Source organism: Excalfactoria chinensis, chromosome 2 (assembly GCF_039878825.1).
Source record: "Excalfactoria chinensis isolate bCotChi1 chromosome 2, bCotChi1.hap2, whole genome shotgun sequence".
Taxonomy (NCBI): domain Eukaryota; kingdom Metazoa; phylum Chordata; class Aves; order Galliformes; family Phasianidae; genus Excalfactoria; species Excalfactoria chinensis.
The window spans coordinates 4,522,573-4,539,241 of record NC_092826.1 but is presented as its reverse complement, the minus strand read 5'-3'; the positions used below and the strand labels follow the sequence as shown (position 1 = coordinate 4,539,241).

General features: G+C 41.2%; 1 protein-coding gene across 6 annotated transcripts in view; it reads right to left on the bottom strand.

Annotated features, from left to right (window-relative positions):
- Positions 1–724: 724 nt before the first annotated feature.
- Positions 725–16,669, bottom strand: part of TRAPPC9 (trafficking protein particle complex subunit 9) — a 446,388-nt gene continuing 430,443 nt past the window's right edge. For all 6 annotated transcript variants that reach the window (XM_072327382.1, XM_072327387.1, XM_072327386.1 and 3 more), the window contains 2 exons: positions 10,564–10,787; positions 725–3,898 (listed from right to left, as the gene is read on the bottom strand). In XM_072327382.1, coding sequence (XP_072183483.1) covers positions 3,719–3,898; positions 10,564–10,787 — 404 coding nt within the window. In that variant the 3' untranslated portion in view covers positions 725–3,718. The remainder of the gene's footprint in view (positions 3,899–10,563; positions 10,788–16,669) is intronic.

Genomic DNA, 16,669 nt, shown 5'->3' with positions numbered 1-16,669 from the left:
ACATGAATCCCAGGGAACTGGGATTATTTTGTCTGAAGAAGAGGAGGCTCAGGGGATGTTATTGGCCTCTACAATTCTCTTTTTTCAGGTGTCTAGCAGTAGGACAAGAGGTAATGGATTCAAATTGCACCATGGGAGGTTCAGGTTGGATATCAGGAAAAGTTTCCTATCAGAAAGACTGGCGATGCATTGGAACAGGCGGCCCAGGGGTGGGTGGTGGAGTCATCATCACTGGAGGTATTCAAGAAACATGCAGATGTGGCATTGAGGGACATGGTGAGCACCAGTGAGCATGATGGGGATGGGTTGATGGTTGGACTATAGATTCCAACCTTAATATTCTACATTTCTATGATCTGTGCTTTAATGGTTCCTTACTGTGTCTGGTGTAGCTATACACTGAGTAAACACTGTTTGGAAGGATTTTCCAACCAGTCCTTCCAAACATGTCTCCAGAGCTGGTCCTCCTTCCTGCCTTTGAGGACAGAAAGGATACTGAGACCTAAGACACCTTTCACATTGTGCACCTCTTTCCCCTCAGCTGACAACTAATGGAGACTGACATAGGCATATATCTTGCATCAACTCTGAGTTTATCTAGGATGAGGAAGTCTGATTCCATCATCATTCTCCTTTCAGAGACAGAGCATTGAGGGATACCTTATTACTACAAGTAAAAAAACATAATACTATCAAGAAGCATAGACAGAAGAGACAGGCAGAGATGTAAATAGCACAAGTATTTATTCAGATACTTAGATTTACATAACTTAACTTTCTCCAAAGCATACATATGTTGGACCAACTTCTGCTCTCAGCAATGGTGATTTAAATTAGGAATGATTTAATTCAACCAAGTGGGATCGTACTAGATTTACAGCTGTGTATCAACACATTTTGAGTCATCATGTTCAAAGTAATATCTGGGTGGTTTAGAGAAAGAAAAGGAGAGCAGATCAGGAAAGTATCATCCTTTATTCAAGCCACTGCAAAGACTGATCCTGATGGCAATTCCAATGGAAGCTTCCATTAAAGAGAAAACCAAAAGCGGTGTTCTCATTTCAAGTGCTTTCCCTTCCCACTTCTCCAAACTACACTGACAGTAACTTCTGGCCAAGTCACAAATGATCCCCAGAAGGAAGAATTTCTTGTGTTTCATCTCTCTCACCAAGACAAGTAGAAGTGTAAGGAAATTGGGAAAGGTATCATAAATGTCAAAAGCAACTAAGCCTCAAAGTTGACAAGGGACAGACTGGTGTACTATACAATGAACAGACAGACCATTAAGGATCAGCTCACTCATAAAATACATATTTACGAGCACAAATGGCAGATTTATAATGGCATATTGGAAACCTAGGAAATATGCAGCTATCTTTTGCTATAATAAAGCCTGTTCCCATTCCAGCAGCTCTAGTGGGCTAGGAATCACCCCCTTTGTATAAAGGGCAGAGGAGTGTTGCACCTCAGTACAGACTTCACAGGAGCAATATTCACTGTTCTTAGAGAACACTCTCAAAAACATACTGGGAAATGATCCCTTGCTGGGTAAGCTGAAGCACCCTGACTGCACAGCATCTGCTTCGCAATATTTTTGTTTCAACTGCAATGTGGTCCCTATATAGTCGTAGCTGTATTCCTAGCATCTGCAGATTACCTGCTGGGAATACTGAATGAAACCCAATTTGGATTTTGCTGCAACAATGTTGTGTAACATAGCAGAGAGACACATGTCAAAAGCAAGCTTTTACGGGAAAGATTAACTGGTTTAATTCCTGATCTCCTGGGATGCTATTTTTCTGTGTATATGCCTATGTAGTGACAGAGAATTCAGCCTTATGGCACGGAACTAGTCAACCAACCTCCACCAACACAAACACATGCCCAGCTTGGCTGCCTCTGACCCTCTTTCCAAGGGTGTCTCTGGCCCAGAGCCACTGTGCAATCAAAGGAAGAGTTCTGTTAGCGGACATTGTGTGCTGGCAGCTGACAGAGCAGTACATCACTGCTAGTAAATCTTCTGTAGGTCTCCAATTTCCAACATGTTAAGTCTGAAGACTCTCACTCTGTGTGGAAGCTGTGTTCAGAGCCACAGCTCAGGAGCAAACACTGATAGCATCATCACAATACAGTTGTGGAGATAATACCCTGTATATACTGGAAACACAGCTATCATGCTAGAGCTATGTACTTCCCTCCATTTACAAAAATTATTAAGGATGGATACATTACAGTCTTTTGCAAACATTCAGCATTTCGAGTTTTGAGCACTGTTGTGTTCCTAAGGAAAACACCAGTCACATCTAAGGGTACAACTGAGCACAGTGCAGAGCCAGAATGAGCAACTATCCAAGTACAACCAGGATGGGCCACTTTAGGATGAAATATACTAAAAAAAAAAAAAGAAAATTGCAAAGGGGTTGTGCATGTAAGTGATGTAGGTGTAGAGCATAGACAGAGCATAGATAGTTTAGGGCATAGCACATATACAGCTAATTTGAGCTGCTTCTGCATCTTGGTGTATTCATCCCTGAAATTAATCTACCATGAAGAGCCGCAGGCTGTAAATTTAAGGACAGATTCAAGCAGGTCTGAAACTCATTCATACACATCGGATGCCTCCCTGCTTTACACAGAGAAAGTTCGGGCTTCTTTGTACAAAAATGTTTTCTGAAAAACAACAGGTTGAATCTTCAGTAAACTCCTCATGTAGTTTATGGTCAGGGGTTCCATGCCCTTAATTGCCTACTAATTAGTTTTACTAACAAACTCCAACAAAATAAACAAAAGAAGGGGAAAGAAAAACCCAACCACATAATCAAAGCCAGTCTACTAGCATGAAGAAACAGATCCAATGAGTTTGCAAAAACCGATTCAAAGAGATAAGAATGGCCAGCTGGTTAATTTTGGCGGTTCTTTAAGTGTCTGAAAACATTTCAATCTGTTGTGATTGTATAAAACAGAGCAATGAAAGCCCAAATTCACAGGTAAACCCCAGGCAACCCAGAAGTTGACTTATTTCCTTTCGCAAGGACAAACTCTTTAGCTTCTCATTTCTTAATAGATTTACAGTAGGAAAGGCAGTGACTCTACCAGGAGCTGAGTGGCACTAAGCTCAGGGGGTGAACAGAATAACTGGAGGCATATTTACCATTTTTACTTTCAGTAGCACATGAAAAGCCATCTTTACTCCTATTTACCACCAAAGACACCCAATAGTCAGCAGAAAAGTGAACTGCAACAAGTCTGAGAACTATTCTTACAGAGAACCTACGCCTCCAGAGTAATGGAAATCCAGTGTAAGCCAGGACAAAATTCATACAGAAATTTCAACTCTTGTTGGAATGCTAAAAAGGGATTATTTAAGTTGGAGCTGAGATCTTCTAACACATGGTTAAGTTCAAACCTCTTAAATTTAGCACTTAAGACTCTCCCAAATCCACTGATCTCAATAGGCTGTATGGAAGTATAACGCATATATTAGCAGTTTCAAAGATTATTTGGAATCAGAGGAAAACTCTAGCATGGTTATAATCTCTCTCTCTGAAATTAGCAATAGCAGCTGCCCAAATGACTATCAGACAATCCAGAAAGCATTCAGCTGTTCCTCCAAAATAGGGACTGTGGCCTGGGGTTGGGCAGAAACAAGCTGGGGTCAAGCAGAGGATGTGCCAAGCATTTCTGCACACTGCTGTTAATCAAATAGCACACAGCGCATTTACAGCTTAGCTTCGGCCACAGGCTCCACAGCACGGATGTGGACACTGGGAAGGCAGAACCAGGAGAGAGGCAGCTCCTTGCTGCAGTTGTCTTCATGGAATTTGATATTCAGATAGAAATCGCCCGTGTAGAGGAAAAGAAGTGCTCCAAAGTACACAGAGTCTTTGGTTGGCTTTACCTGCAACAGCAAATGTGAAAATCAGTAAAATTAAACAAGCAACAAAACAAAATAATTGCACTTTGCAAGCCAGTATTGCCTTAAAATTATCTCAAAGCACTCTAGAAATATTCATAAATTAAACATCTCATTATCACCTTCCCACAAAAAGAAGTAAATTTCTTGTCCCTATTCTAGCAATGGTAGAAAGAGAAATTAAAATCCTGTGTTAGTCAGGCAGCAGTGCTGTGGCACAGCTCAAACCAGAAGACCTCCAGTAGTCACTGATTTCAAAGCCCATTTGGTTTAAGGCAAAAGCCACCCATAATGTCCTGAATAATCAGGAGCATCTTCCCTTAGACTGCATTCATTGGAATTGACATTAAAGGTCTAAATCATGGCTGTGAACTCTTGCTAAACACGTGGCTAAACACCATTTAACAACCTAGCAGTAACTAAATTCACCCCCGCTTATTATTCAGACACAATCTGACTGCAAATTCTAATCAGAAATCTTTAATATTCACTCCCACCAAAATACGTTTATGAGACATATCCCCAAAACAGTGGGTTTTTACCTGTCCAAATTAAACACTGCACCATGTCTACATTTATATATTTCCCTTCATCACTAAACCATTTATGATCCATATCTTTATTGCCCATCTCTTGCTCCACCATTTTAGCAACACACTCAAGTAATTTTTAACTTTATCAAGCTTATCTTATCATTATTCAGCATGTGCTACTGTTTCAATAAACACCTGCTTCCAAAAGATGTTAATTCCATTTTCAGAATGCCTAGAACCAGATTAAAGTTACTGCAGATACGAAACACTGAGCTGGCACAAAGTCATACCATTGGATGGAATTCGTCTGAGAGATTATGAAGAGACAATGTCAGCCCAGCAGAACAAACTCAATTAATGGCAAGTGGTGCTCCTTAGTAGTAGTCTTCATTCTATCAAGACCATCCTACCAGTTCCATTCTGCTCTCTGGACCCTGAATAATTTCTCAATGTATCAGTAGGGGCTGTCCCTACTCTCCTGGGTAGTCTTGTGCCCATGTACTTTCTTTTTACTTGAATATTCATTGATAATGGGCTTTCTTTAGTCATCCCCAAACACTTCACTATCCATCACAATACAGAGTTCAGAGCTGACTCCAACTGACTGTGACGTAACACAGGTCAGCCAAGCTGGGACCCAAACCCAGCTACCAAGGAAACTGGCATTACATCCAGAAGCACTATGCTGCCCAGGTGTGCACGACTTGACTGGAATCAGGAGAAAAAAAAAATGTTAGCAAAGGACATCACTGGGAAATGAGCTGTTTGCTTCTGTCCTTTTCTGCTCCAGGCTTTTTTGGACTTTTGCTGCCAGGTCCTTTAGCCAGCAGACATGTATCCCTTAGAGCCACCTGTGATATTAGGCTTCTTTGCTGCCTAAAATCCTGCTCCTATACCAGAACCTGGCTATTCACAAGTGTTTGTATCATCAGAGCTGGCAGACCCCATATTCCCTTTGGCTTTGGTGCCAATCACTTTTGCTGACCTACAGCAAACTTGTGTCAGCAACGTACAGTCCTAGTGAGTAATGAGAGCAGTCACAGCTGTTGTACTGACCCACGTCCTTGGCATCTCACCTCCTCGCTGGGTACAAGTGTGTGCCCTCTGGCATTGTGTCTGGACATGCAGAACATCAAACAGCCTCCCCTCCTCCTCCCTTCTCCTCCTGCTTGGGCTGCTTGCCTTATTTTTACCTAATTGGAATTGATGCGTGCAGAGAAGGACAGAGGTAGGCACTAATGCAAGTAATGGGTGGAGGTGAGCAGCAAATGAAGCCCCCAGTCCATTTTTTCCCTAATCTAGCTGCCCCATGGAGAAATATCTGTTAAAGCACTGATCACAGCTCTAGACAGGCAGAAAGGTTGTGTCTTCAGGCACATCGACATCAACACAGTCTCTTCATCTCTTTAAAGTTCTGCCTATGTGTTAGCAGTCCCTGCCTTTATGCCACGAGCCTATGCAGCACTCATTCTTTTCTTCATTTCTTCACTGTAAGTGGGAAGAATCAGTGAGGCAGGTAGTGATACGTGACCAGATCTGCCTGCAGAGAGCCAGATCCAAACTGATTGCTATGCTGCACACAGGACTCATTTTAAGAGTAAACAACACACTTTTTGGTGTCTCTGTGCACTCCAGTATTCAAGTTGTTGTCTGAAAAGCGGATATCTTGCCCCATGTGCAATAAGTCAATCATCACACAACCAGAAGATTCATTGCTTATATATTTCAATTGCACAAACCTAGGTGCTCAGTGGTTTCCTGCAGATCAAGTGCACACTCTGAACTAACTACCTGCACAACATTTACACACAGATGTTAGGAATTAGTGATTTTTCAGCCCATTTTCCTCATGGTGATTGGTTAGTAATTTTCATACAACTGTAAGGGTTTGTGGACCTTTGGTTTCATTGCCAAGCTGGCAACATCCCTAAAGTATCTGCAGTAATTTTCCCCTTGAGGCCTATTGGCACTGGGAAGTCCCTGGTTAAGGAAACAAAGTATTTAATATTCTGATACCTAATGCAATGGTAGCTCCACCTAAAAATCCATAAAATGGATATATACATCTGAGCCATCTGTTCAACAAAAGGATTAATCAGAGCAAATGTAGGTGTCAGACACAGAATGAAGTAAAATATTCCCTGAACTCCATCGGCCTTGGTTCCTCAGTGGTGGTGAAGGGATGCCGAAGGCCTTGTATAGATGTGTACTCAAGTTGGATATAACCCACTGGAGCTGACATTCACCATCCAAGTGACTGCAATGCGTGCCTCAGCTAATTTGAGAGCAACATGAAGATTGCATACTCATGCCTGACCCAAGCTGAATTTGTATTGTCGATTGATATAGCAGCACGCAGGCCTGGCAGCCCCACCACCTAGACACTATCTTGTATGTTGTCCCAATTTGGAATGATGGTATGCACTGCTCAGTCAAGCCACAGAGTCCAAAGAGATTTTACTATAATTCCACCAAATCCTCTGCACGTAAACCTTGCTTACACTCCAGGAAAACATGACTGAAGATTCAAGAAAGAAATGTTCCTCTGAGACAGAAGAAATATTAGACTGCTAGCTCCATCCTAATCCTCCCCCGATTCAGGCTATCATGTGGGACTGATCCCTCAGAACTAACTACTAATTATTTATACTGCTGAAGTACTGAGGCAACTCAGTTGGAGATTAGGGCTCATGCCAGCTAATGTACACTGCCCCCAAAGAGTTTACAGTGTGAGCAGAAGCGCCAAGAAAACTAATTTGGCCAGATGGGCCACAGAGGACCTGCCAGAAGTGAGCAAATGTTCGTCATAGCTTCTGAGCTGATTCAAAATGACCATTTCCTAATGAGATTCTCCCCATGTTCCACTACCAATCATCTGAGCTACTGTGAGATAACACACCCAGGAAAAAAAGCCCAACCTGCTTGAGAACAGTAATGGCAAAAGCAGGAACAATAAGGGAAGATGAATTATTGGTAGTTACAGGAATCTCTGTAGCATATAATTTTTTTGGTTTGAAGTAGCTCTGTCTGATCAATTAATTAGTCAAAACACTGGGAAGAAATAAGAATCTTTAATACTATGGCTAAAGTTAAACTTCAGATTGCAAAGCGAGATAAAGCAGATGTATTAGAATGTGTGGGTACCCATCATATTACTTCATGTTTCAAGACCTCAGACTAAAAAAATGCATACTGTCTAAATGATAGCCTATGAAGGCACCTTTTCTGCTAAATACAGGCATAGACAGGTAAGGTTAATTAAATTAAAAGTTAATTTTAAAAATAAAGACTTTATGTAATTTAAAATGTATAAAAATATCCAAATATTTCCTAAAATTTTGAGGAAAATACTTTGCTTTTTGAGGTATTATATCCTAGCAGAGCCTTTGGGGAACAAATGCAGACTGCTGCTCTGAACAGACGTGGGAGCACAAAGGGATGAATAGAATTACTCAGGATGGAAAAGACCTCAAAGATCATAGAGTCCAAGAATAAGCACTACCTCCAAGAGAAGTCATCTACCTTCAAGTGATAGGAAAGTGAAAAACAAAGTTTTTACCCTTAAAAAAAAAAAAAACACCTCTGTTCATTCTGTGGAGCAGTTTATGTACACTAAAAATCCCTGTTCAGATTGTCTTCCAAACAGATGCAGAAAATGGTTTGAAACTTTTTAGTTTCAAATTTGTGATTTGTTCAATGTTAAGGCATTAGGCTTCATAAGAAGTTAACAGTGAGGAAAGCAGAAGGATGTTTTATTTTTCCTGAGAGGTCACATTCAACTCAGCACCAATACTGTTGCTATTTCTCCATCATCATGATAGCAGACCAAATTTTTAGGGTATGAGAAGCATCTCACTGTAATACCTGATGTTCTCACTTGTTCTTGACCGCACACTACTGTTACGCCAAAGCACACACTGGCTCTTCATCCTCCCTCCCACCCAGCTCAGCAGTGCAATAAATCATGTCACCACCTCCTTGCTAGTGTCAGTGTAATGTCAGCCCAATTAGCCCAAACTGCTGACGAATGTAGTTTGAGATAAACTGGCCAACTTTGCACGGCAACAAATACTCACAGCATCAGTCCAGCAGAAGAGGGGAGCATCTTTCTGCAGAGGGGCAAAACTGGGAAATAGCAGCATTTCAAGGCATCTCCATTAAATGAGCAAAATTACAATGTGCCAGCAATCTCAGTTTATAAAAATAATGAGCACGTGTTTAATAGCTTTGAGAGGGTAACATGGAGCTACACCAGCTGGGAATCTCATCCAAAGTCTGAGCTTTAATTTATAAAAAAGAGACATGGAATCTCTTTCATCTCATCCAACTATGAGATTCTTCAGCTTCTTTACCAGTGTCTGAGCTTCTGTCAAACATGGAGTATGAACACAATTGTGAGTATGTTCATTCCTCCCCGAAGCATCAAATGCACAAACCAGGACTTTATTCTTGTTCTTGTATTCTGAAATCTTTTTTCCACTACCAAATTAATTATTACAGAGGATGAAAGGGCCTCTGACAGCATTAGATCCACTGTTTGTAAGAACTTTCTTCCATGATCAGGGCTCTATGCCTCAAACAAATGTGACTAAGCATTTTCATTAGCAGCCTGTTCAGGACAAGTATCAACACTGCACAACGTGAAGTGCAGCACTTCTTGTCTAAGAGTAAACATTCCCTTCATTTCACCCTTTTGGGTGAAAAAGAGGACAAACATCAGAAAACAACTCCATTTTTTTTTTACTTTCTGTGTACTGTGTTTACAGTGAAAATGTCTAAATACTGAATACAGGGAATGTAACGTATGAGGAGGCTGCCTGGGCAGCACAAGAGATGTGACCCCATGACTTCTTGCCCTTAGGAGACTCAATCAGAAGGTAGGAACACATGCTGACGTCTCCCTTTTCCCTCATTAGCCTGGAGGGTCAGCCCTTCTGCAGCTGGATATCCACACACTACCCACATTGTCAGAAAGGGAGTCAAAGGAAGCTGTCTCTTGATTATTTCTGTTGACATATCTCAATTATTCAGCTATGAATATATGGATGCTAATCCATTAAAATTCAAGCTGGTGGTTTATTCCACGCTCATTATCTTCTAGAAATATTTCCTTCCCATGGTATGTAACTGAAAAATACGCACAGTGACTGTTCCTGTGGTTAACCTTTAATTCCTTTCTTACTGAGGTTCACCTAAATATGCGGTTTTGACAGGTACATTTTATTAGCAATGTGAAGAGCTGACCTAAGCAAAGGTCCTAAGCATAATCCTAAACAGTCAGCCTTCACTTCTTGTTTTTAAGTCACCAGAGACATTGCTTACTCCATTCTGTCATATTGGTTCATGTTTTTCACCCTTCTGATTTTTTGTCATTGCTGGTTTTTGGGAAAGGATGCAACAAATTGTAGTTATATTCGAGAACTGTTTTCAGTGTTTTGCTTCATAAGCAAAAAACTCCTGGACAAGAAATTTCTAAATAGCAATCTGAGAGAAAATTTAAAAATCCAATTATTTTAAATAGGAACTTTCTGTCCCATTTTAAGCATGATTTTTGCATTTCTGTTTCTCCTTTTTTTCATAGTAAAAATAAAGCTAAGTGGCTAGGAAATGAACCAACTCATCTTTCTGGTCATTAATGTTGAGTGGTTGTTTTTTTTTTTGTCCTTCCTTGGGATCTAACTAAAACTGATTTGATGATTTCCTTGGCTTAGCCTGGGGGACTAATTCTCATGCTCTGAAGAGAAAAAGTTACTTAAAATCTATTACTGCGGACTGCACTGGATGGCTCAAGAGACAGGCAATATGACATTACACATTTTTTCTAGGTTACTCATTCACATCTTGCCAAATCTGGAGTGACCAAAAGTTGCTGTCTCCAATAGTAAGCTGATGGCTTGCACTACAGGCAATTACAGTCTTAAACCATCTCAGAGAGATGTCTCTATCAATCTCAGAGAGATGTCTCTCCCCAAGCCTACAGCACTTTTAGCAATAGCTGCCATAATCGTGGCATTTTCCATAAATTAATCTGTCTTATAAACCACAGTTGAGCAATGAAACTCTTTTATGTAAATACACATAATCCAAAGAAGTGATACCTTCGACAGAAAAACTTACAGAATCGATGTAGAAAGTGTTGGATCCCACAAAAGTGATGGCATCCTGCAGCTCATAGTTGTGCACCCCATTCTGGTAATCCTGGTAGGGCGTCATGGTGAGTGCGAATGGTCCCACGCTGTGCTTGCTCCAGTTGGTCAGCTTTACCTGCAGTGGGACTGGGTCACCCACTTTGCAGTCCACCGCCACATCGCAGTCACAAAGCTTGCCATCAACGAGGATATCTGTAAAGCAAGAAGATAATTCCCCATTAAGTTTGGCTTCTGCTTTGGAAACAGTGTTAATTTTTAATCATTAGGAAACTTAGCAATAAAAAATAACCTAAACGAAACCAAGCGTGCCTAACAGTTGGGTGGTCCAGTGTGGAGCTGGACCTGATGATCCTTTTGGGTCCCTTCTAACTCATGATATTCCATAATTACAAGATTCTACGACAGTCAACCTTAGGAAAAGGCAGCGCTGCAGTGTTGTACACAGCAGTACTGCAGGAAATGTCTTGCAACAATCAGCTCATGAAAGTTTGATATCCTTCCATGTTGAGAGAGCTATTAAAAAAAATGAGTACACTCTATACAAAGGCAGCATAAGAAATCTTTTAATCAGCTCCATCTAACCTCCTCCTAAAAGCCAAAGCCACAGATACTTCTCATGCTTCTCTCGCCCATAAGCAGCACCAGGTGAAGGCAAATCTAAACAGGAGTCATCAGTACAAGCTGAGGCTGGATGGATCCTGAGCTGAATGTCCATGCTCACATGTTACAGCCAGAAGTACATCTTCCTGTATCGAGGTGACCTTTTGGAGTAGGACAGACACTGCCAGAACTTGCAGTGTAACACATATACTATCACCCAGATAATAAGAGACAAAAAAAGGGATTTTGAAATTAGACAGCGACACTACAAGCTTGTTCACTTTTTGTGCTTTAATTCATATTGGGATTTCTATTTTTAACTTTCTACTTTTCTTTCCTTTATCTGGGATAGCAGAAAAATATAGAGCCTCTAAATTGCTTACTACTGGGACAATGGCAGCCGGAGTGATATGTCCACTAACATTGGCATTTGCTTATACAGAACCAAAATGTTTCTTTTACTAACACACTGTGAAATTGCTAGTCCAATTCCCTCCTCCGAAAGGGCTCCCAGTTGTGCAGTATTACAGTGTTTTTCAGATGAGGGTTATCTCCAATGCACTATTAATATGGGAACATTTCTATTTCACTGTGGGTTCATGTTCATAGATAAGAGAAAGCCCTGGGCACATGTAAGAAAGCATCCTCTCTGTGAATACCTATCCCCACAATATCACATGCCCAAGAGGCATTTCCATCACTTCAGCTCTTCCTCAGTCGCCTGCCTTATGATAGACAGCATATTATTCCTCTGCCAACAGCACCACATTTACATTAGTAATATCTCCTCTTCAAGAAAAGAAACTCTTTTTATGCTTCAGGAACTTTCAGAGAGAAAAAACATTTTATACTGAGGTGATTCATTTTTATTTTTTAAACTTATTTTTGTTTTGTTGCCTTAGCAGAAAAAAAAGACTACAAAATGATGCACGTTCTCGTGATGCCCTTTAGCATGGCAAACTGAACAAGCTTGAGTATAGCAACTAAAGAGAAAGAATTAGTGCCAAAGAAGAAAGTAGTCAGAAAGGGACACGAACTCCAGAGGTGGGATCAGCAAAACTGAAAACTCCTCATTGACCAAGTCTGCCCCATGCAGCAGCACATCCCAAATCCAAGTGGCTTGGAAGAGGAAACCCCACAGTGCTCAAGCTGTAGCCATCCAAATTTCATGCTGGTGTCCCAGTTGGAATGGTCTCTGTGCCAAAACCCTCCCCTTTCCAAGGGAGATGCCCAGCTCATGATGATGAGAAGGAAGAAGAGTTTGTGATATCCACTGCTTTTTAGGAAAGGGCGAGAAAAACTGATTGGGGTTGGGCTTGTCTTCATAGAATCACAGAATCATTAAGGTTGGAAAAGACCACTAAGATCATCTAGTGTGGTCATCCATCCCTCACCAATAGTACCCTCTAAACCGGGTCCCCAGTTGCAATAGCACACCCTAGCACAAGCAGGATCTCCTGCCCAATGTGATTAAACCGCTTCTTGTGGGATTGTCCTGAGATCCTGCAGGCAGATGGTGGTTGTAATAGTATCCCATTACCTGGGATACGCTCCAAACTTAACTGACTGACATTTTTAATCACAAAATTGAGTTTGTATGTGTGCATACAATCTTAGTGCTTCTCAGCTTCCAGCCCCAAAAGCCAAAGTGATGCATTTAAACCAGTTCATGAGCCTAAATCAGCTTGTTTTCAAGCTTCTCCCTGCAAGGTGAGTGCTTTCATTTGCAAAATATATCTCTTTTTGACTCGTTCCTCCAGCCAGCAGGTCCCACAGCTGTGAGAGCTCCCTGGACCAGCATGAGCCTTCAGAAACACTCAGCAAGCTAAGTGGATGAATCTGTGTTTTCAAGCTGCTCATCATCTTTCCTTTTAGCTTTAAAATTCAGTGCTCTACTGTAGGAATTATAAATGAGCCCTTTGCCCTCTGTCTCCACCTTTGTAGCTAATAATAGCTCAGAGCACTGCCTGTGCAAAAATAGAAAATCTAAACAAAAGGGAAGCAATTAAGCCTGACTCAACCAGATTAATTTTCTTTCATATTCATTAAAAAAAAAAAAAATCAATTCATTTAAGATTGATTTAAGAGTATGTGCCCACATGAGCTTGTGTACATACTGGGATATTATTTCCTTCCCTCCCAGCACACCCTTCCTTCTTGCAGTACCGCAGCCAAGGAGCTCAATGAGACGTCAGATGAGAAAACACACATGGCTGGCGTGCAAAATACTATGGAAAGGAGTGTTTAAAAACAGTCTCCTTTCATCAGAGGGAACAGCTTGGTTTGACAGGCAGCTTCACTCCCTTCCTGACACAGAAAACATCTCACGGACCATACGGATTTGCTTTAATATTTTCATCCGTGAACAGAGGAAAAGCCATGTGCACAGGGTCCCATTTCTGCAGATTCAGCTCAGTAACACAGATGGCATGTAAAAGCTGAGACTGCTCACACCACTGCTGTGAGAGTGAATCATTACTGGCTTCAGCATACAGGAGCTCTGAATCAGAAGAGACGGTCGCTCACACAGAAGATAGAGGTGGCCATATATCCAGCTTCCCAACATTCAGGCACAAGGCAAACACTACTTCAGAACATTAAAGGAAAGAGTTGAGTGTAAACAACATAAATAAACTGCATAAGAAAGGTGGGAGTTGCAACTCGAGCTGTCACACAAAAAGTAAATAATCATAAATAGAATTATAGAATCACAGAATTATAGAATGGCTTGGCTTGGACCTTAAACACTGTTTAGTTCCAACTTCTTGCTGTGGGTAGGTAGAAAAAGACCAAGCAAACTCCCAATTAAAAGCAAAATCCTTTTAGATATTTTAACAAGCCAACAGAATTCTGGTTCTCCTTTTTCTTTTGTTCTTTCCCCTTTTTCTATCTATTTTGCTCCCTTTTTCTCCTTTATCTCTCTTGCTTGTTTATCTACGTACATTCTCTATGGGAAGCACCCATGCGTGCCAGCATTACCATGCAATACCTGAAAGGCAGTGAAGAACAGAAAGCCTTGTTTTTTTTTCTCACTGAGAGCTTTAACCAAGCCTTTCTGAATCTCTACAAACTCACACACTGAAAAAACTATTCCACCTGATAGGCAATGCTGACTTCACAATGTCACAGAATGGCTTAGGTTGGAAGGGACCTTAAAGATCACCCAGATCCAACCCCCTGCTGTAGGCAGGGCTTCCAGTCACTAGATCAGCCAGCCTGTTTCATCCCAAGAAGGCTGGGAGGCAATGACGTGAAAACAACACATCAGATTATATATTATGTCTTCCCTTCAGAATCTCAAAACTCTCAAGAAAAAGGCAAAAATGCTCCTAGAGGGAAGCCTCCATTCCACAAGAAAAACATCATTTAACATCACCTGCCAAGCGCACTTCAGCTTATATCACCCAAAGGAGCAGCTTGGAAATGAATACCAAATATTATTAACATTTTGCTTTATTTACTCCGTTCATTTTAATACACATTAAGGAGTTCTTGCTACTTGGTCAAGTTTCCAAGTGAGCACTCATGCTCATTGGCCCATTAGTATGATAAGAGTTCCAAGTCACAGCTAATTGCATTTCCACACCCAACTCCCCACTTGACACTACGTGAGCTTAATTTTGGAGAGCTGCACGCAAACACACAGTCTCAATGGAAATGCATATTCCAGCACTGCTTATGCTCCTTCCTCAGCTTTGGGTTAATTTAAAAATAAAAACAGGCTGCAGAGGAAGACAACTTCGTGTTCATCTTTACACAATGAAACTCCCATTAGATATTTGCTTTTACACTGGATGCTGAATCCCAGCTGATCCAGATATGCTAGCCTCTACAGTGGGAAACCTGGCTCAGGGCTTCCAGCAAACTTCTTACAGCAGCTTGGCTTTGCACAAACAAGTCCATGAACAAAACTCCAGGCAAGGGACCCCCAATAAATCTCATACAAGTGGTAGAAGAAATCTTCAAGCCCAGTGAAATAAACATCGTTTAGCTGTGCCGTGATGGTTTGAGGAATTTCAATCAAGATATATATATAATATATATCTATATATTATGCTGTTGGAACTGATCCGAAATACTATTTCTGTTCATCCTGGTCAGGGAGATGTGATCTAAGGTGGAGGGAGGGCAGCATCATCATGGATGTTTCCAGATAAAGTCCATCAGGCACTTTGATGGAGGAGAGCCAAAGAGCATGAGCCCCATGCAGAGCTGCTGCAGTGAAGGTCTCTCCGAGTGATTCAGTTATTCTGTGTTCACCAAACCCAACGTGATGACTAAAACGTTTGCCCAGGCCAGCTTAGCTTCTAATTGTCCTAAAAGAGCACTGGAAAAGGGTATGTGGCACTGAGGGATGTGGATAGTGGGTATGGTGATGGTTGGACCAGAAAACGTGAGCGATCTTTTCCAACCTGAACAATCCTATGGCTCTAGTCTATGATTCCTCTGATAAGTGAATCTGAATCTGATTCTGTATCTCCTGCTCACACTTGCAGTCCTGCATATCAATCAGTTCCCTTTAATTTTCCAAACCATTCATGCAAATTATTTACACATAGAGATACAGCACTGGTTACATTTGCTTGTCCATTATGAAGTCCTGCAGTATTTTCAGAGCTGAATGCATCCATACAAAAGGTATTTCTATGAATATAAAAGCAGCGTTCCCTGTAACTCTGGTCATGAAAAAGGTGAATGGTTATTTAATAACATGAGAGTCTTTTAGCTGTTTGCATAAAATCTTCTAAATGAAGTTTGGATCTGCTCTTCAAAGTAGCCCTCAGCATCTGTACTTGGAATAGCATCCTCCTGTTTGTTTGTTCATTCACTGTTCTTTTCATGCAATGCGGAGCCAAATCCAACCCTTCCACAACTTCATAGCATTCAGCTATATAGAGCACAGAGGTATACAGATTGTAACAGGTTCAAATTACATGAGTATTTCACCTTTTCAGACATCCCCAGCCCCATTCTGGAAAGTGCCCAGTGAGTTCAGAGCCTGCTCATTTAATTCCCCCATTGAACCTGAGAAGTCCAGCTCCTCTTTGGGTCATGATCCTTGGATAGGAATGAATAAAAATACAGGAAAACATATGCATGAACTACTGCAACCACCTGCAACCACCAACAAGACAGAGACATACACCAAACTCGGGGGCACAGCCCTGAAAACAGGGAGGTTGGGGGAGGATGGGATTGTTGAGCATGAATGTGGGCTACTGAAAGAGGCAGTTCCTTTCACAAGACCTCTGAGCTGCTCAATTCCTGGCAGACTTCCCATTCCCAAACATTTTACAATTGAATTAAGGACACTTTATTTGTTCCAAAAGCAATTAAAAAGAAAAACACATTTAAAATATACTTCTAGCAACAATAAGCAATTAGTCTTTGATAATTGCCTATGTCTTCCAATTTAATCACTCTTTCGCAGTGGCCAGTATGCTGATGACAGGTCCCGACTGCTCTGATTGTCC